At 40.4% G+C, this 21,312-nt stretch overlaps 1 protein-coding gene across 8 annotated transcripts in view; it reads right to left on the reverse strand.

Moving 5' to 3' along the window:
* Window positions 1-939: 939 nt before the first annotated feature.
* The window catches only part of PLD5 (phospholipase D family member 5), a 457,751-nt gene continuing 437,378 nt past the window's right edge, over window positions 940-21,312 (reverse strand). For 2 of the 8 annotated variants that reach the window (XM_073216684.1, XM_073216685.1), the window contains 3 exons: window positions 16,439-16,553; window positions 7,702-7,946; window positions 940-2,932 (listed from right to left, as the gene is read on the reverse strand). In XM_073216684.1, coding sequence (XP_073072785.1) covers window positions 2,870-2,932; window positions 7,702-7,946; window positions 16,439-16,553 — 423 coding nt within the window. In that variant the 3' untranslated portion in view covers window positions 940-2,869. Of the gene's footprint in view, window positions 2,933-6,291; window positions 7,947-16,438; window positions 16,554-21,312 lie in introns of those variants that run through there. The other 6 variants (XM_037022711.2, XM_037022710.2, XM_073216683.1 and 3 more) reach the window with 5 other exon arrangements.

A 21,312-nucleotide genomic window follows, 5' to 3' on the forward strand; every position in this document is an offset into this window, starting at 1 on the left:
GCCAGGCTCACCTGCCTTGATCACCACCCCCAAACCCCCACCTCCTCCAACATTTCCTGTGGCATCTTAGAGACCTGTCTTCCTTTGTCAGACTTTTTAGGAGTCATTTCACTTCTGTCTTCTACAAACACCTGTAATTTGCCCTTGTAAATTGCACTTGCCCCAAATATTCAGCATATTACTAGCAACTTTTGCATTTCTTAAGCCAATCATTAGAATATATATTTAAAAACAATTTCTAAATTTAAACACATATGCCTCTACTTAACTCAATGTGTATTCTATGACTCATTTTCCTCGTATAAAAAAAGGGAAGGTTTTTGCATTCTTACCTCATATCTTCTCTCACTTGTATCTCCATTCAGATATCCTTTTATGAAAGTGGTATTATAAAGATGAGTAAAATCTTTTCTGCAAAGCACTTGGAGATTCTGAGCAAAAATACTGAACAAACACAGCACATTATTATGACCAAAGTCACAAACTAATCACCAGCCAGATTCCATTATAATATTAAAACTTATATGTGACATAACAGTTATACCACACACACACACACACACACACACACACAAAAGGGTAGGTTTGGGCTTTAAGAATTCTAATTTTTCTTTCAGTTCTAAACATCTCTGTGCCTATCATGAAGTCACCTCCTAAGTGGATTTTTCATTTGCATTCTCAGTGCTTTGAATTCATCTGCAGGAGTCTAGGAGATATAGTTACCATTGATTTGACAGTTGACATGTATGGAGCGGACCCAGGTGATTTTCCAGGAAGATATCCACTGTGAACCCACGTCTAATCAAAACATGGTGTGCTGCGGTGCCTCTTCTATTTCCTCGCTCCCTTCCAGCTACTTGGAAATGAGGAGAGCTTTAACCTTAGTACATTAGGCCCCTCTGGACCGCAAAGAATAGACAGGCAGGCAGATTATATCAATTAAGGTGAGTTTATTTATGTCAATACACAAAAACGGAGAGAGAAGAAAGTAGAGTAGTAACTACAAAAAACAGCCCTGATGTTCAGGAATCAACCATTATTACTCCAGTAACCTTAGAGCAGACATGGTGAGTCAGTGAGAACTCTAATTGTTTCAACTGCTCTAAGGTGGCACAGGAGCATGCCTTAGTCCTCTCTCGGTCTATTTCGGGTGCTTACTGCTCCTTATTTACTTCCTATCACTCCCTGGAGGGGAGCTCTGCTATGGTGGGGCCAGGTGTCAGGCAAGACTGTCAGGTCAAGTTCTTTCCTAGGCCACCACCCTCTTATAACCAAGTTATAAGCTTAGTTCACTTAGCTGTGGCCAGCGTGGAGAATTCACGGGACAGAAACATGGTTCTGTTCATGCAGCAGCTATGGGTGTGGTCTTTCCAGGACTTCAGGAAAACCATAAATCCACCCAGGAAATATGGATAATGATATACAGCTTTACTGCTGGGGACATATAGCTTTTGTTTCTCAATGACACTTTCTCATGGAGGATTATCAGAGTATTCCATCAATACCATAACTTCCCTGGGACTATGGTGCTGCCTTTCTTTTACTTACACTTTTTTGGGGGGGGATTTTGCCTTTAATAACATGTGCTTTCTGAAAATCAGATGGTCTCCACTTTTCAGTAAAAGTAAATGGAATTGTAAATTAAGCTCTAAATCACATGAATGGTTTTGGATCATATTTTCTGAATGGTCTTTTCAATATAATTTCAATATTTTTAATTCTGGAAATTGAGGTCATGCCCCTATGAAGTGTTGTATACCCATGTGGGGACACTAAATTGGAGACCAGGTTTATCCATGATCATGCCTTACAAAGAGCTCAGAATTTTTCAGCCATTCCTCAGAATTCTTCACCCATGGGAGGTGGTAGAGTTCATAAGGGAATTAAGAACTTTCAACACGTCTGAGGCCAAAAAGAATGGGTTTGAGAGTCAGATGTCCATTTTAAAAAAAGGAGAACTTTTTCTTTACTAATTTGTCTCATATGAAATAAAAATAAATCATAAATGATCTTCACTCTATGATTTAACTGGACTCTGCACATGATTATCTCTCAGATGGTCAGGCCAATTAAAAAAAATGAAATTACAGGATTCAGAAACTGCTGATAAAAATCAAATTATTGTTGACTATTGCAAATTCAGTAAGTTGGCTTCATTTACCAACCTTTGCTAAATTCTCAAATGGCAGCTTTAAAAAAAAGTATGGTCCACCTGTCAAAAATGTATCGAGGTGTACTCTAGGATTTGTGCATTTTATTGTATGAACATCAATTTAAAAAAAGTCTGCATCTTCAGATTTTGTCACTGTATACAAAGGGTACCTATTTTATACTTACACCATGTTCATTCTTTGAGAGATAAGACTGTCTCAAATCCAAATTACTTTAGAAAATCAATAAATTTGTATTCTCTGTGGGTCTTGTGAAAGATATTGTACTAAGCACTCTAAATACATTTGGCTTGAGCAGGTCCCCAACTTCTGAGTGGTCCAGGAGGAGGGCAATTCGTGCATTTGGAGGAGTTGACTTGGATGGCTTTCAAGGCATCTTCTCAACCTGAGACTCAGGATGGATTTATTGAGCAGACACCAGGTGTGTTCAACTATGGGCAGCCTAGAAAGATTAGAGTATGGTGGGTAAGTACAGGAGGTAGGGGAGTTCATGTGCACAAATGTTTGTCGGTCCCTGGGTCAGAGAGTACAACCTGAATACTGTGGTGGTCTTCACTAAAAAATGGTCATTTATAAAACCAATAAATAATCAAAACAAACTTTTTTTTTTAGAGAGACAAGAATAGGTTACAGAGATGCCTCTTGGGCAAATATACAAAATGTTGGGACCACAGGCCATGGGGCTAGCTGCATTTACCTTATCCATCCTTTAGAGTGCAGCTTGGATACTGATGGGAGACTGGCTTGTTTCTGAGATCAAGCTGAGGAGAAAAATAAATGCCTCATCTCACAGAATGAAAAAGCCATATAAAATTTACTTATTAAAGAATTGAGCATTTGGTTATAAGAGAGGTTTGAGAATTTTAATGATGCCCTTAGATTCAGCCCTTTATCACAACAATGTATTTAGGGATCTTAAGGTCAATAATATAGATATGTCCAGGTACAACTTTACCCTAATTACATTAAGGAACATTAAATTCAAGATATCCTTTGCAACACAATTAGAAGTTTGGTAGTTGAACATAAAAGAAAATGCATAAAAGCCTATAAAATCTCATTTCTTTTCAGCCAATTGCCCAAAGAAGCAGAAGGGGTCAGTGACCTTTTTAGAACTCTGTAAGTACAAGATGACTGATGGGTCAAAAACTAAATTCACTTTTTACTATTTTAAGAAACTTCTGAGGCATACGTAGTCACCATAAAAAGCAATTATCTTCATAATTCAGCCCAAAGATGGGAATTCTCTCAAATGGGGAGGGTAGACTATGAACTGGGGTTAATTCATGGCTATTAAAAAGCAATTTAAATCAATAAGGTAAAAATGATAAACAGCTATTCGTTTCCCAACATATAAAAGGAAAAGCAAAGAAGCTACCTCATAGTCAATGGACAAATGCTGAGTATGGATGAAATTATCCAATCTACCTTAGACCAAATGACATTATCACAATTATTTCTCCTTCAGAAGATTTATGGCAAAGTGCACCAGGACATTGAGAATAAGTGCAGAAAACCAAAGATTCCAACATTCATCCACACTACCCAGGGCTGCTTATAAGGGACTGAGTTTAGAATAGCCAATAGTGAGGCATCTTTCATTAGAAAAGATAATTCTTCCATCGTGAGTGAAGGCTTTTTACATTCCTTCAACGTTAGAACTAATGGAATGAATTCTGGAGAGAGAAAGTCACACGAGTGGTCATACATGACAAGAAGGTGGATAGAATTCCTGAGAAAGACAGACCCTGGGTCTGATCGTATCAAGACATTCTTACAGTCCTTTTATTTATTTCCCCCCTGAATTTAGTTCCACAAAAGTTTCTAAAAACAAACAGAAGACTCAGAATGAATCAGTCACTTGAGAATAGCCACAGGCTGGTGGGAAATGAGCTTCTCTCCGCCCCGGGTTCAGCGAGGCACTTTTCACAAACCGGCAACCACAGTGATGGAACACATTGTCAAAGGGTAAGGCCAACCAGAAATGTGATCAGACCCCCCTCACCAGAAAACAGTTCAGAAATGAGATGACAGCACAGACACAGCTGGAACAGAAAAAAGGTGCTCAGAGCTACACAGACATAAAGTCTCCTCACAGCTCTTTTGTTTCTTTTTCTGGGTGTGCTTTGACTTTGTTAAGGTGCTAGTTTTCCTTCTACATTCTCTGAGACTCTGGAAGTCCACAAAGCACCTCTTTACAAGGTCCTTAAAGATACTGGGGACATTGTCAGTGTGCCTCACTTCCATTGTTTTCAGTACCCAAAGCATGGCATTTACAGAGCATGGATATTATCTAGAATGTTCCACTTTCTTGAAGTGGTTTGGCAAGCTGTGATCAATTATTCAATATACCAGTGGCCAATGTCCAGTGGCAGGGCAGTGGAAGCCAACAGAATTGATTTTTAACAGTGTGTGTCAATTACTTGATTTGTGGGGGGTGGGGATCAAAGTTGTGTGGCTTGGGAGAAGGGAAGGCTCTATGCAAAGCATTGACACTCATTGCAAGTTTCCAACTGGAAGGCCCATCAGAAGGTTCTACTGTACTCCACAGTGGGCAGAAGTATGCTCAGATAGTGAATCACTGTTTAAAAGCAATCCTTGAGAATAAATAAGGTACTAGGTTAATAATGTCAGTAGCACAGAAATCTAAAATAGAGTCTGAAATCGTGTTTGCTTTCCTTTTTACTTTCCCCTTAGGAAATAACGCCTGGAATGTTCTTTTGGGGAAAAATGGAGGTAAGTAATCACCTTCCTCTCCAAATTTCTGGCACAGATGCCCATACCATAGTCTCAAATTGAAGTGTTTTTTTTTTTGTCTTCTTTTCCTCCTGGGAAATAATTCCTGGCATGTTTGTCTGTGGGGTAAGAATGGAAGCTGGTAGTATATTTTAGCATAGGCACAAAGTCTAAAAGACAGGGAGCCCACATTTAGAGTGGTGGACAAAACATCCAAATGTAAAAGAAAGTTCTGCAGGAATAAATGTTCTTGTATGGACCCACTGGTGACACTCTGTACGGGGCTGGTTTCCTGGCTGCCACAGAAAGCCAGCAGTGCCTCCTGGAGTCAGTGACCAGGCTCTGCCTGGGCCCTGAGGAGGAGCTGCTGGGCCGGGCGGGGATCTGCAGCTGTGGGTGCATGGCAGAGAATCCCTGACATAGCACCTGGTGCTACCTTTTTGATGGGTGCAGGGGGAAATGGCAATGATGGCCATTTCATAGAGGACAAAATGATCTTCTATCACATATAAGATAGTGACAGTGAAGGGAGCGTTACCAAGCTTGTGCTTGTCGCATGGCTCTGACAAGTCCTCCGGGAGGCTACCATCTCTCCTCTTTAGACATCCTTCTCAAACCCAGCCCAGGGTGCTTTTCTTTGCCCATGATTGAGCTTGGGATGTTTGTTTGTCTCCACACCTACTCTTCACTTGCCTTCTTTTGTTTTCTTTCCTTTTTAAAACATCACCAAACCATCTTTACTGAGATAACGGGCAGGGTAGACTCCCTACTCACACGAGGACTGGGCATATGGTAAATATTTAGTCTTATGGGCTAGTCATTATTAATGAAGAATTCCATTAAGAATCCTCCAGTCATTCATAAAAAGTTGCTTCTCTGAAAAATAGAGCCCTCTTCCAGCTCTCTTCACTGACCAGTTAAATATCCAGTAAAGCAATACTCGGAAACAAAAAGAAAGGAAGTTATGTGATTGCCAGATGTGCAGCCAGAGCCACTCCACACCATGTGAACACACTGGGTAAGACCCATGGGCTCCTCTGTTGCTCTTTGTGGCATAGTAAAGGTCAAGTCTCTAAAAGTAAAAGAAATCATTGAGATTGCTTTTCCATGCTCTGAAAACACATGTATAAGCCCATCCCAAAGAAGAGTCCCTAGCACAGTGTCTACTTTCGTGTTGATGTTATTTATGTCAAAGTGACATGACAAAATGTTCCATCGAAATGATAACAATCCACTCTCCCAGCAGGGTTTGACATGCTGTGTTCATCCACATTTGCAGCTGGAAGCTGTGGATCTGTTTCCCCTTGCAGGTTCCCTGGGAGAACCTGGTATTGGTTACATCAGAATACCACAAAGATTACTTCAAGAAAGAGATTATACATCATAATGCTTAGCATTTATATAGGTTCTTTTGATTTCAAAACAAGTTATAAATATTTCCTACCATGACAACATCTTGGTGAGGTAGGCATTACTGTCCCTACATTACCAACAGAAACCCAAGGCCAAGGAGCTCAGGACTCTATTCCAGGCCACAGAGAGTCAGGAGCAACTTTCACACCGGGCATCTTGATTGCTACCTGCTCTGGGCTCTGAAGAGACCCTGCCTCTCTCCAGTGTGCGACAGTCTCCATTAATATAGGGTTATATATTGTATAGATATAAAACACCATTGCACAATGACATTATAGAACAAGAGTCCATATTTCTGTTTTTTAGTAAAATATGTTAAGCACAGTATTTAAATTGCATTTCTCTGAAAAGCATTTGGTATATTAAACAGCAGAAGGTGTATTAAATAGCTCTACAGATGCTTGCTGGCATACTCTTAACAGTATAATGACTATAAAGAAATTAAAATGCATGGACGCACAGAGATCTTTCCTTTATAATACCATAAACTAAACAAAAAAAGTGAAGGACTACTTTATTCTCCTAATGCAGACTTAATAGCTTGCTGGATATTAGCAGGTGGCTACATAATTTTTCTGAGCTTGAGAGAAAGGATACATATTGCTGGCTGTGGTTTTAAAATCAGTTTGGTAGGGGAACAATGCAGCTGATAGGTGAAAATTAAAGGCGGCTATTTCCACTTTGTATCCATTCTGAGGACTTCATACATTTTCAGAAGATATGATGGCACTTGGACCTTAATGGTGAGGTGTATACAGGGACACTATATTATGAAAACATTTTGTTGGAAAAGAAAATGATACAAAAGAAAAGCTATGGTATTAGAAGAATATAAACAAGGAGGCAAAAAAGGCATTTTTCAAGCGCTGAAGGCTGACATGAGATGGATCTGGTCGGGCTCAGATGGTGGCTGGTCGTGGGGACGGTGTACAAGGATAACTACTTGGTTCCATCAGGGTCTCCTGAAAGGTGAATCCTCCCTCTCCTCTAGAATTCAGCAGTTCTCGAAAGGGTGGTAATGAGTTTACCTCATGCTAAGCTTCCTAAGAACTGAGCAGGTGGGTTGGCAGAAAGAGTTCTAAAGGTAGGAAGGGAGAGGCGTCCAAGTCTTAAAAGTTGTATGCCAGCATAAAAACTAGCTTCCCAGCAGAAATGACATTCCCTGTCAGAAGTAACAAATACAAAAGTCTTACACTGAGTGTATATGCTGCTAAAATATTGTTAGATTAAGATATTACAGAGTGTTCAGAGAATATTTTTTATAAGTGTGCTTTTTCCCTAAAAAAAACATATTAAATGTGTTTCTCTCCTCAAGACCTTTATATATAAATAGTAAATACAAGCTGTCCTGTCAGTTTGTCCATCCGCATTATACACTCACGGGGTCCTTCCCACTTGAGTTGTATGTGGCAGCTTTGTGGAAGGGGGGTTTGAGTGTGAACAGACTCGAGCAGTTCGGCTGTCTGGTCGGCTGTAAGGTCCTGGCATAGGGCGAGTACCAGTCCCTCTCGAACACATCTTTAAGTTGCTTAATGATACTTGTGTTGTTTCTTACATCTGCTTGGTTGATAACAAGGCCTGTGCCAGCGTTCTGGGTAAAATCATTCCCTACCCAGTCAAAATTTCCTGCAAACAAAGGAAATAATGGTGAACAGTTAAGCTCCACTGGGGAGAATTCCCTATTTAATGTAGAATATTAGTTAATGAAATATAGAGCAGATTCTATTAAAAAAAAACACAAAATACCCAGGAATAATGACAGGGAGATTGAATTGTGTTGACAGCTCAGGAAAAAAAAAAGATTCAAGAAGCTTTACATATGGCACATTAATATATGCATATTATTTTGGCATTTTCTTCAGCTTTGCTCAGCTTGAAACTCAAAACAAGGAATCTGCTGCTCTTTTTTGTAAATGTTATTTTTTATTGACATTCACAAGACACACTAAATACAGCAACATTTAAAATATATAGGAATACACTTAAACATCCTGTGAACAACTACTACCTTCTCAAAGAGACAACACTCATCCATATGTACAAATGAGGGATTCTAACCACAGTACTCAGAAATATTTACATCAAAGCAGAAGCTGAGCTAGAGAAAGAGAACCAGTTCCTGTCAGAATACACAAAACCATCCTTTCTAGGGGTGGAAATCATTTCCCGGTTTTAGGATCAGGCTCTCCGGCCTTGGAATTGATGCAGGTGCTATGACCTCCGGCTCCGCAGTATGCCCACCTGGTATTAGGTAGCATATTTGTTTACTGGGGCTGCTGTAACAAAGTACACAGGCTGGGCTGTACAAATAAAAATATGTTGTCTCATAGTTCTGGGGGTAGAAGTCCAAAATCAAGGTGTTGGCTGGTTGGCTCCTCCTGAGGGCTGGGAGGGAGGAGTCTGTCTCAGGCCTCTCTCCTGGGCTTGTAGATGCCATCTTCTCCCTGTCGTTTTGTGTTGTCTTCCTCCTGCGCATGTCTGTGTGTCTAAATACCCCCCTTTTTTTTAACATTGATCTAAATAAATTCTTTTCTTAATTTTTTATTAAGGTATGATTGATATACACTCTTATGAAGGTTTCACATGAAAAAACAATGTGGTTACTACATTTACCCATATTATCAAGTCCGCACCCATACCCGAATGCAGTCACTGTCCATCAGTGCAGCAAGATGCCACAGATTCACTATGTGCCTTCTCTGTGCTACCCTGTTCTCCCCGTGATCCCCCACCCCATGTGTACTAAACATAATACCACTCAATCCCCTTCTCCCTCCCTCCCCACGTGCCCTCCCACACCCCTCCCCTTTGGTAACCACTAGTTCATTCTTGGAGTCTCTGAGTCTGCTGCCATTTTGTTCCTTCAGTTTTGCTTCATTGTTATACTCCACAAATGAGGGAAATCATTTGGCATTTGTCTTTCTCCGCCTGGCTTATTTCACTGAGCATAATGTCCTCCAGCTCCATCCATGTTGTTGCAAATGGTAGGATTTGTTTCTTTCTTATGGCTGAATAGTTTTCCATTGTGTATATGTACCACCTCTTCTTTATCCATTCATCTACTAATGGACAGACACTTAGGTTGCTTCCATATCTTGGCTATTGTAAAAAGTGTTATGATAAACATAGGGGTGCATATGTCTTTTCGAATGTGAGAAGGTGTATTCTTTGGGTGAATTCCAAGGAGTGGGATTCCAGGGTCAAATGGTATTTCTATTTTTAGTTTTTTGAGGGACCTCCATATTGTTTTCCACAATAGTTGAACTAGCTTACATTCCCAGCAGCAGTGTAGGAGGGTTTCCCTTTCTCCACATCCTCACCAACATTTGTTGTTCTTAGTCTTTCGATGCTGGCCATCCTTACTGGTGTGAGGTGATATCTCATTGTGGTTTTAATTTGCATTTCCCTGATGATTAGTGATGTGGAGCATCTTTTCATGTGTCTGTTGGCCATCTGAATTTCTTCTTTGGAGAACTGTCTCTTCATATCCTCTGCCCATTTGTTAATCGGGTTATTTGCTCTTTGGGTGTTGAGGCACGTAAGTTCTTTCTATATTTTGGATGTTAACCCCTTGTCAGATATGTCATTTACAAGTATATTCTCCCATACTGTAGGATGCCTTTTTGTTTTGTTGATGATGTCCTTTGCCGTTCAAAAATTTTTTAGTTTGGTGTAGTCCCCTGAGTTCATTTTTGCTTTTGTTTCCCTTTCTTTAGAAGATGGGTTCAAGAAGAAGTTGCCCATGCTTATATTCAGGAAATGTTTGCCTATGTCGTCTTCCAAGAGTTTTATAGTTTCATGACTTACATTCAAGGATTAAAGACTTGAATCCAGTTTCATTCTCTTTCATGTAGCTGTCCAGTTTTGCCAACACCAGCTGTTGAAGAGGCTGTCATTTCCCCATTATATGTCCATGGCTCCTTTATCATATATTAATTGACCATATATGGTTGTGTTTATATCAGGTTTATATTCTCCCTGCTTTATTCTTCCTTCTCAGGATTGCTTTGGATATTCGGGGTCTTTTGTGGTTCCATATGAATTTTAGGATGATTTTCTCTATTTTGTTGAAGAATGCTGTTGGTATTTTGATAGGAATTGCATTGAATCTGTAGATTGCTTTAGGCAGGATGGCCATTTTGACAATATTAATTCTTCCTATCCATGAGCACAGGATGTGTTTCCATTTATTGGTATCTTCTTTAATTTCTCTCATGAATGTCTTGTTGTTTTCAGAGTATAGGTCATTCACTTCCTTGGTTAGTTTTATTCCTAGGTATTTTATTCTTTTTGATGCAATTGTGAATGGAATTGTTTTCCTGATTTCTCTCTCTGCTAGTTCATTGTTAGTGTATAGGAATGCCACAGATTTCTGTGTATTAATTTTGTATCCTGCAACTTTGCTGAATTCAGGCATTAGCCAAATACCCCTTTTTATAAGGACACCAGTTACATTGGACTAGGGGCCACACTGATGATCTCATTTTAACCTGATGGCCTCTGAAATAATCCTCTCTCCACATACGGGTCATATTCTGAGGAACTGGGTGTTAGGACTCCAACATACGCATTTTGAGGGGACACAATTTAGCCCATAACAGTTAGTAAGACTGGAATCTGTCCCTGGAGGGGCTGACCATGTCTGTGTCACTCATGTGTAGCTCATCTTCAAGGTGGGAGTAGATAAAAGAGCTATATTACCCCAAATCCCACCCAAATCTCTTGTCCTTGGCGTCCAGCAGGGAGAGGGTTCTAACAGAAGAGAGGTTTCTCTTCAGTGTTGAGCCTGACATCCCATTCCCCAGGGGCCTGTCAGCATCGCTGCAGGAGCACCCGCTGAGGAGGACACTACACTCATGGTCCCTGGGCTTCCTTGTCCCCGGGTCATGCAGCCTCCATGGGAGGAGCCGCTGGGAGGAGGAACCTCTGCGGAGAGCTGTGTCTGCTCTGTTACAGCTCTCCTCCCTTGGCCCTTGGAGCTCCCACACACAACTACCTCCTCCATGTGGCAGACCCTGGGATATTGGAAGGTCGTTCTCTTGGCTCTCCTTTTACTTCCTAAGTTTCTTTTCAGGGCGTGATTCCAGGTCCCTACATCCATACTGTCAGCACAGAGCAGGAATTCTCTCTCTCTCTCCTCCATCTCACACTCCATCAGACAAGCACCACAGCACTACTGTCAATGGCTTCCTGATAGGCATAACTTTGGATGAATTTTACTGCCATACACTAGTGAACTGTCTGCCTGGTGGTTCCTAATATTGTGTTGGGGTCTCCTTGCTAGTGCTATGCTCCTGGCTGTGTGCTCTCAGACACATGGCCATGCTCAGAGGCTGTGGCTTTGCACAAATGCTCAGTGCCAGCTGAATACAGGCTGGGACCTCTAAACTGGGGAGTGGTAGCTATGGCAGGTTGAGAATTGTTCTAGAGTCTGCTGGCAGTTGGCTCTTTCATTTACCCCAGAAACAAAAGCCCCCTGTATTCTTGCATGCCTTTCAAGGACTTTTCGATAAGACACTAAGATATCATATGGACAGCTAAGTGCCAGGTACTTAAGGCCATGAATTCGTTATCACATTACATTATCTCATTCAATGTTCACTGCAGTCCTATGAGGTGATAATACTAACTCCATTGTACTGATGAGGAAACTAAGACACAGAAAGGTCAAATAATTTTTCTGGGGTGAGACTGAGAAAATATCAAAGCTGAGGTTCAAAGCCAGGTCTGACTTCATAGCTCACATTTAACTTCTATTTCATGTCACCTCCCATCCTAAAGGCATGTGTTGTGCAAATTTTACATTTTACCCTGGACTTTACCATAAGCTACTAGGAGCGGAGCATCAGGCTATACTAAACCCTCTGCTCCATTCATCTGTGGACTTCATGCATAGGAAGGAAACATACAAAGAAAGGTGCTTTGGGGCAGCACTGGGAGGGGGAAACTTTGGAGAGAAGAGGGATGAGATTTTGGAGCCCCACTCTGTGAAATTCAGTTGTTTCTTTCAATACAATGGGTGGAACCAAGATTCTGCATCTTTATTGATTTTCAAAGCTTTAATTAGGTTATTCTGAGGAATTACAGCCCTGGACAGCTTTCACGGGCCTACAGAGGCATTCCTATACTGGTGTGATCATATTCTTCTACCTGACAGTTTGGTTAACCCTCAAACTCACGTATATGCTTCAGTATTTTTTCAATGAGGATGCAGTGTCACCCAGTTCTTTCTGAAACTGCCTCTCAGCTTCCAGAATGCATGTTTAGGCCCCAGTAGTGCTGTCCTCAGGAATACCACGGGCAAGGTGCAAGTGCTCTCTCTCACTGGGAAGGTCATCAGTCTCAATGAGCCTTCTGAAGGGATTTTGATTAACTGAGCTTCATTTAACCTACTGCCCCCCCTTGTTGGCCTTCAAATAATTCAAACCATCTTCCAGAGAACTTTGCCAAGCTTGACTCAAACATACTACAGAGAATTCAAAATGAGAGAGATTACACGGTTTGGGGGTTCTTCTGTAAGACCTGTGAAAGTGTAATGGAGTTAGAATTCCATGCCAGGGCTAGTGTGGATTTTTCTTAATTTAGTATTCTCAGCAGGTATCTGAGTGATGGCTTAAGACATTTCCAGAACATGGTGATAATTATTTAAATGATCAATGAAATTTCTCTCTTGGTGCTCTAAATATTTTTACACTAGAACTAAGCTTCACTCTATGGAATGAATGTTTTACTAAAATGTTGTGTGTAAATGCACTCATTTAAAAATGCATTATAATAGAGAACTCTGTAATAACACCTCATAAATACAGTCAACTGATCTTTGACAAAGGAGCAATGGCAATGGAATGGAGCAAATTAACTTTCAACAAATGGTTCTGGAACAACATGTAAAAAAATGCATCTAAGACATAGACCTTACACTGGTCATAAATGTTAACTCAAAGTGGATCATAGGCCTAATAGTAAAATGCAAAGTATAAAACTCCTAGAAGATAGTGGACAAAATCTAGATGACCTTGAGTATCATTCTTTTTAGAGAAAATAATTAAGGCATAATTCATGAAAACATTAATTAATAAGCTGGACTTCATTAAAATTTAAAATGTTTGCTCTGTGAAGGACACTGTCAAAAGAATGAAAAGATAAACCCCAGGCTAGGAGAAAATATCTGCAAAGACACATCTGATAAAACACTGTTATTCAAAATATACCAAGAACTCTTAAAAGCTGAGTAAGAAAAGGAACAATCTGATTGAAAAATGTGCCACAGACATTAACAGATACCTTGCCAAAGAAGATATTCAGATTGCAAAAAAGAATATGAAAAGATGCTCCACATCATATGTCATCAGGGCAATATAAATCAAAACAACAATGAGATACCACTACACACCTATTAGAATGGCAAAAAATCCAGAACACAGAAAACATCAAACACTGCTGAAGATGGGGAGCAGCAAGGACTCTCATTCACAGCAGGTGGGAATACAACGTGGTACAGTCACTTTGGAAGTCAGTTTGGTAGTTTCTTACAAAACTAAACATACTCTTATCATGTGACCCAGCAATTATGCTCCTTGGTATTTACCCAAAGGAGTTGAAAATTTATGTCCACACAGAAATCTACATGAGTATGTTCATATGAGCATTTATTCATAATTACCAAAACTTGGGAGCAACCAAGATATCCTTCAGTAGGTGAATGGATAAACAAACCATGGTACATCTAGGTAACAGAATCTTATCAGCACTAAAAAGAAACAAGCTGTCAAGCCATGAAAAGACATGGAGGAAGCATTTTACTAAGTAAAAGAAGCCAATCTGAAAAGGCTACATCCTGCATGATTCCAACTATATGATATTTTGGAAGAGACAAAACTACAGAGACAGTAAAAAAAAAAAAATCAGCAGTTGACAGGGGTTAGGGTGTAGGTAGGGATGAATGGGCAGAGCACAGAGCATTTTTAGGTCAGTAAAATATTCTGTTATGACACTTTAATGGTGGATACATGTCATTATACATCTGTCCAAACCCAGAAAATGTGCAAAACCAAGAGTGAATCCTAATGTAAACTATGGGCTCTGGGAGATAATGAGTGTCAATGTAGGCTCATCAATTGTCACATATGTACCACTGTGGTGGGGATATTGATAGTAGGGGAGGCCGTGCATTTGCTGGGACAGGTGATATATGGGAAATCTCTGTATCTTCTGCTCAATTTTGCTGTGACCTTAACTGCTCTAGAGAAATAAGATCTATTTCCAAAATGTATTATATGGAAAGAAGCAGGGAGGAAGTCAGGCATCAATATTTACTAAGGATCTAGACACAGAGACCAGGAGTCTTTGATATATTATCTCATTTAATCCTCAGGCTGCCACCAAAGGGTGGCTACTATCATCCTCATTTTTCTGACAAGGAAATAGCAGCTCAGAGACAGAGACTTTCCACCATCTTCCAGCTCATAAGTGTGAGTGTTTAAATTCAAATAGAGGCTTGTCTTTCTCCAAAACACGTATGTAACTCATTAAAAGAACATTTGGATATAAACACAAGTTGCCGCCCAGTGTACATGCAATATGTTCCTTTAAGTAAACTGTGCAGGTAAAATATCCAGATTTGAGTCTCTAAATCCAACTGTGCCTGAGCCCTGAACCACCTTCATACTTCCCACTTACTGAGTCCAAAGTTCACGTTTTGACTAAATGATTTTGAGTTTGCCCTTGTCACTTGCTTAAAAAGAAGCTGATTTAATTCTATTTTTCATAAGTTGAACATGAGAATATCCAAACAGTAATATCTTGAGTAACTAAAAGGGACAGCATGGAGATAAAATAATACTTACATTTTAAAACAACTCTAATGATACACATTTCAAAAAATTCCAACACTCTGTTCTACTAATGTGACACATAACTTTCCAAAATGGAGTGAGACAGAACAGCTTCACCCTGAGCCAGGAGGTAACTCTCCAGCAGTCGAAGTCAACGGGGCGCTTCCGAAGGGCTGCTGGGGTGAGGGGCTGGGTGCCATGGATCCCAGATCTAGCCCTTTCCCCTTATATCTGCATGGTTAAGCCATCTCAGGTCTTATGGCCCAAGTTGCCTCGTTTCTGAACTGTAGGGGATAAAAGCCACCTTCCCATTGGCAAAGTTACTAAGAGAATCAAATAAGGTAAAGAGCTTTATGAGGTTAGAAGGGCAAAGTTCTTACTCGCTCACTGAACTTGGAAAACATATTTCACATCCCTCATTCTACACATTTGTCCTCTCTGAGACAGCCACTTATCTGTACAATGGGGACTGTGCTGCTGTGTCATGATTTATGCACTGTCGTTTCATAGATGATTATATCCACTCTGCCTGTGATGGTACCAGTTGCCGGGATATCCTGGACGCATACACATTGTGGGAAAGTAGGATAGATTTGATACATCAGTGAATAACCCCATCAGTGTGTAGGATTTCTGCATCTGGAGTGTTGTTCCCCAAACAATAATGCCTAACACGAGTTGGGCATTATCAGTGCACCAGGGGCCTTAATTATGCAAAGTACTTTGCATATATTACTGCACTTAAACCTCACACAGTGAAATAGAAACCATTACTGACCGCATTTTACAGATGAGAAAAATGAGGTTTAGTGAGCTAAATTGACCAAAGTTAGACATTTAGAAAATGGCAGGGGTGGGATTACTGCCCAGGCAGGGTTCAGTTTGGCACTGAACTAAGATGGTCCTTGTTCCTCACAACAGACTGGCTGTGTCTTTGTGAGTGGGAAATGACCACTGTGCTCATTCAGGAGCCAGGCCTCACCTTGACGAGCCCTTTACCTCCTCTCATATGAAATGAGGCCAAAGGACCAGAGAATTTGCACAAAACATTTATGAAAAGACATCCTACATGGTCTCCTACTTAGTATCAGAACCAAGCTGCAGAGGAGATGTTCGGTTATTGAGTTCTTTGCTTTCACGCTCCTGTTCCCTGCCCTCCAGGATCCCCCACTCACTGGCAGGGGCTCCTTGGACTCTGCTCCCACCCCGTGGGGCACAGAAGAGCAGGTGGACCACCGCCAAGCCACCCGGTCCCCTAAGGAGCCTTCCCGCCCACACACCTACCAATGTAAGCCGCGCCATCCGTCACCATGTACTTGTTGCGATTTAATTTAGGAAAGGTGTGATCCTTTAGTTCCTTTGTAGCACAAGTGTTCTCTCTTTCCAGATCAAAAAATTTCTGTAAGACGACATGAAAAATATAAAATAACAAAACAAAGTAGGTGAATAGAGCACATTTGGTTTTTTGTTCAAGAGCACCAATGGGTTTCTTATCCAAAAATTAACAATAGGCCTCATATTGGGTTATTTAAACTACTGTCTTGTTACTTCATACAGATGAAGCTATTTTTGTTCCCAAGTCTACATAGGTAACAAGAGAGAAAATTAGCATGCTCAGCTGGGTCTATAATCAACACTTCTAAACTACAAAATGAAAACAATACTCATTCCTTCAACAGGGTGAGGGCCAGAAGCTTGTTTAATTCTCATGGTCTTATTCATCAGGGTGCACTGGCACTTGAAGTTGGCCACCGGGTGCTTTCTACCAAGCATGTTAATGAGTGCAATGAATATTCTTACATGTTGCATACATTACAGAAGCAGCGTGTCCCTGTCAGTGAGTAGCTGATTAAACTGAGGATTTGCAAAGGCCAAAAAGGATTTTGCCAAAGGAACAAATACTTTCCATCTAAACACCTAGGCCCACAAGATCTTCTAATAAGCAGTTCAAAAAAAAATCACAACTTCAAACCATGAATCCTGAATTTCCAGTTCACCTCAGGCCCAGGATGGGGGAACTAGGAGGGGAGATGACAGCAGGAGGGCACAGGCTTGTGCCTCAGGAATCTGCTGAAATTGAGAAGTCCTAGAATGAGGCTTCCACTGCCACTGAACTCATGGGGAGACACCATCAAAGGTGAGGTCTCAAATCTCCACACTGGAAATGTTGAATATTTTCAGATGTGCATGGGATCTATCTGGAATGGCTTACAACTTGCCTGACATGTTTTGAAGAAAAATAAAATGATATCTAGAAATGGAAACAATTATATATGGTTTTAAAACTGTAAGTGCTCAGCTGGGTGGAGAAAGATAAATACCATATGATTTCACTTACTTGTGGGATATAAAAACAAAGCAAAACATACCCTACAGAGGATTAAAGATGACAGTGTGAGAGGTGAGACAGAAACCTCCTCACAAAACCACATATAATATGAAGATACAGCAAATACATCAAATCCTGAAAAAGCAACAGGAAAGAAGGCTGCAGCAGACTGTCTACACCTGGGGAAATCAGCAGACATCAGAGAAAAGGGTAATATACCAAAGCCGTGATTCAGAGGGACCCAAGCCCTTCCCCCACCCCAGCTCACTGGCAGGAGGAAGAGATATGGAGCAGGGAGGGGGTGGAGGCCTAGGATCGCTGAACACCCAGCCCTGGAGATCTGCTCTGGGAGCATGAATCTACATTAAATGTTGCTCTGGAGACTAGTGGGGTTGGAAGCTAAGACAGGAGGAATACTTGGAGAGACTGAGATTCCAGCCACTTGTGGAGAACAGATATCCACAACCAGCCACTTCAGGACAAAAGAAAGCCAGGGAGTCTGAGAAACTTCCTAACAGTGAGAAGGCTGCTAAAGGGGTAAGGACTTCACAGAGCTTACTGCTCAGGAAAAAGGACAGGTGGACAAAATTGTCCAGGTGCACTCTGCTCAGCAGGTTGAGAACTTTCAGGAGCTTCAGGCATTCTACCCCCTGGATGGCTACATGGCTCCAAGGCCCCCACCACTATACACAGCCTGCTGCACCTTCTGCCTAGCTGGCACTGGCTCGCAAACCAGCTTCCCCCACCATAGCGTCAAGTCAGCCAGAGGGTGGTCCAACCTATGGCAGCTACAAGTGCAAAGCATAGAGGCTTCTCCTTGCGAGCTCAGCCCACTGGACCTGGCAGTGGAGACAGGCACTACAGCAGGGAAGCAGGAAAGAGCTCTTTTGTCCCTGGCAGGTACCAGTGCCACTCACCTTGACCCTCGTCATCACCCCAGGGGTTAAGAAGTTCCAAAGAGTAGAGCTTCTGGGCACTAGAGAGTACCACCTACAAATATGAAATGTCAAAGGAACCTGGTTCACCCAAAATCCCACAAACACCAGAAAGAGGGCTAAATGAAACTGAACTCATCAATCTTCCCAAAAGAGATTTCAAAATAAAAATCATAAACATGCTCAAGAAACTACAGAAAAATATTCAAGAACTTAGGGAGGAATTCAGGAATGAGATATAAATGTTGAAGAATTCAGTATCTGAAATGAAACATACAATGGGAGGATTTAAAAGCAGATTAGATGAAGCAGAGGAGATGGTAAATGAAATAGAAACTAGAGAGGAGGAATACAAAGAAGCTGAGGCACAGAGAGAAAAAACGATCTCTAGGAATGAAAGAATATTGAGAGAACTGTGTAACCAATCCAAATGGAACAATATTCACATTATAAGGCTACCAGATGAAGAAGTAGAGAGAAAAAGGGATACAACGTGTTTTTGAGGAGGTAATTGCTGAAATCTTCCACAATCTGGGGAAGAAGATAGTTTCACAGGCCATGGAGATGCACAGATCTCCCAACACAAGGGACCCAAGGAAGACAACACCAAGACATATAATAATTAAAATGGCAAAGATCAAGGATAAAGGCAGAGTATAAAAAGAAGCCAGAAAGAGAAAAAAGATTACATACTAAGGAAAACCCATTAGGCTATCATCAGACTTCTGAGCAGAAACCTTACAGGCCAGAAGGGAGTGGCATGATATATTTAATGCAATGAAGCAAAAAGGCCTTGAACCAAGAATTCTCAGCCAGCAAGATTATCATTTAAATTTGAAGGAGGGTTTAAATAATTTCCAGATAAGCAAAAGTTGAGAGAATTTACCTCCCACAAACCATCTCTACAGTGTATTTTGGAGGGACTGCTATAGATGGAAGTGTTCCTAAGGCTAAATAGCTATCACTAGAGGAAATAAAACCACAGTAAAGAAAGTAGACCAATTAATTACTAAGCAGATGCAAAATCAAATCAACTACCCCCAAAGTCAGTCAAGGGATAGACAAAGAGTACAGAATATGAAGCCTAATATATAAAGAATGGAGGAGGAAGAAAAAGATGGGAGGGGGGAAAGAAACCTTTAGATTGTGTTTGTAATAGCATACTAAGTGAGTTAAATTAGAAAGTTAGTAAGAAACTTACCCCTGAAACTTTGGAAACCATGAATCTAAAGCCTGCAATGGCAATAAGTATGTACCTATCGATAATCACCCTAAATGTAAATGGTCTGAATGTACCAATCAAAAGACATAGAGTCACTGAATGGATAAAAAACAAGACCCATCTATATGCTGCCTACAAGAGACTCACTTTAAACCCAAAGACATGACATACACAGACTAAAAGTGAAGGGCTGCAAAAAGATATCTCATGCAACTAATAGGGAGAAAAAAGCAGGAGTTGCAGTACTTGTATCAGACAAAATAGACTTCAAAACAAAGAAAGTCACAAGAGACAAAGAAGGACATTTCATAATGACAAAGAGGTCAGTCCAACAAGAGGATATAAACATTATAAATATCTATGTACCCAATACAGGAGCACCTACATATGTGAAATAAATATGAGCATAATTAAAGGGGGAATTATAATGCAATGCATTCATTTTAGGGGACTCCAACACACCACTCACTTCAAAGGAAAGATCAACCAGACAGAAAATAGGTAAGGAGACAGAGGCACTGAACAGCACATTAGAACAGATGGACCTAAGAGACATCTACAGAACACTCCACCAAAAAGCAGCAAGATACACCTTCTTCTTAAGTACACATGGAACATTTTCAAGAACACATCATATACAAGGCCACAAAAAGAGCCTCAGTAAATTCAGAAAGATTGAAATTGAACCAACCAGCTTCTCAGATCACAAAAATGTGAAACTAGAAATAAATTACACAAAGAAAATGAAAAATCCCACAAACACATGGAGGCTTCACAACATGCTCCTCAATAATCAATGAATCAATGACAAAATAAAAAGAGATCAAGGAATATATGGAGACAAATGACAACAATAACTCAACACTGCAAAATCTGTGGGATGCACCAAAGGCCATGCTAAGAGGTAAGTATATTGCAATACAGGCTTACCCCCAGAAAGAAGAACAATCCCATATAAGCAGTCTAAACTCACAATTAATGAAACTATAAAAAGAAGAACAAATGAGGCCCAAAGTCAGTAGAAGGAGGGACATAATAAAGATGAGAGCATAAAAAATAAAATCGAGAAGAATAAAACAATAGAAAGAATCAATGAAAGCAGGAGCTGTATCTTCGAGAAAATAAACAAAACAGATAAACCCCTATCCAGACTTATCTAGAAATGAGAGTCTACACACATAAACAGAATCAGAAATGAGAAAGGAAAAATCACTATGGACACCACAGAAATACAAAGAATTATTAGAGAATACTATGAAAAATTATATGCTAAAGAAATGGATAACCTAGAAGAAATGGACAACTTTCTAGCCTTCCAAGGCTCACCCCAAAAAAACAGAAAATATGACTAGACCAATTACCAGCAATGAAAATAAACTGGTAATCAAAAAACTACCTAAGAACAAAACTCCTGAACCAGATGGCTTCACTGCTGAATTTTATCAACATTTATTGAAGACATAATATCAATCCTCAAAGTTTTCCAAAAAGTAGAAGAGGTGGGAATACTTCCAAACTCATTGTATGAGGCCAGCATCACGCTAGTACCAAAACCAGACAGAAATCATACAAGAAAAAGGAAATTACAGACCAATAACTCTAAAGAACATGGATGCAAAAATACTCAACAAAATATTAGCACACCAAATTAAAAAACAGATCAAAAAGAATA

The sequence above is a fragment of the Manis javanica genome, chromosome 11, assembly GCF_040802235.1.
Source record: "Manis javanica isolate MJ-LG chromosome 11, MJ_LKY, whole genome shotgun sequence".
NCBI classification, from domain to species: Eukaryota; Metazoa; Chordata; class Mammalia; order Pholidota; family Manidae; genus Manis; species Manis javanica.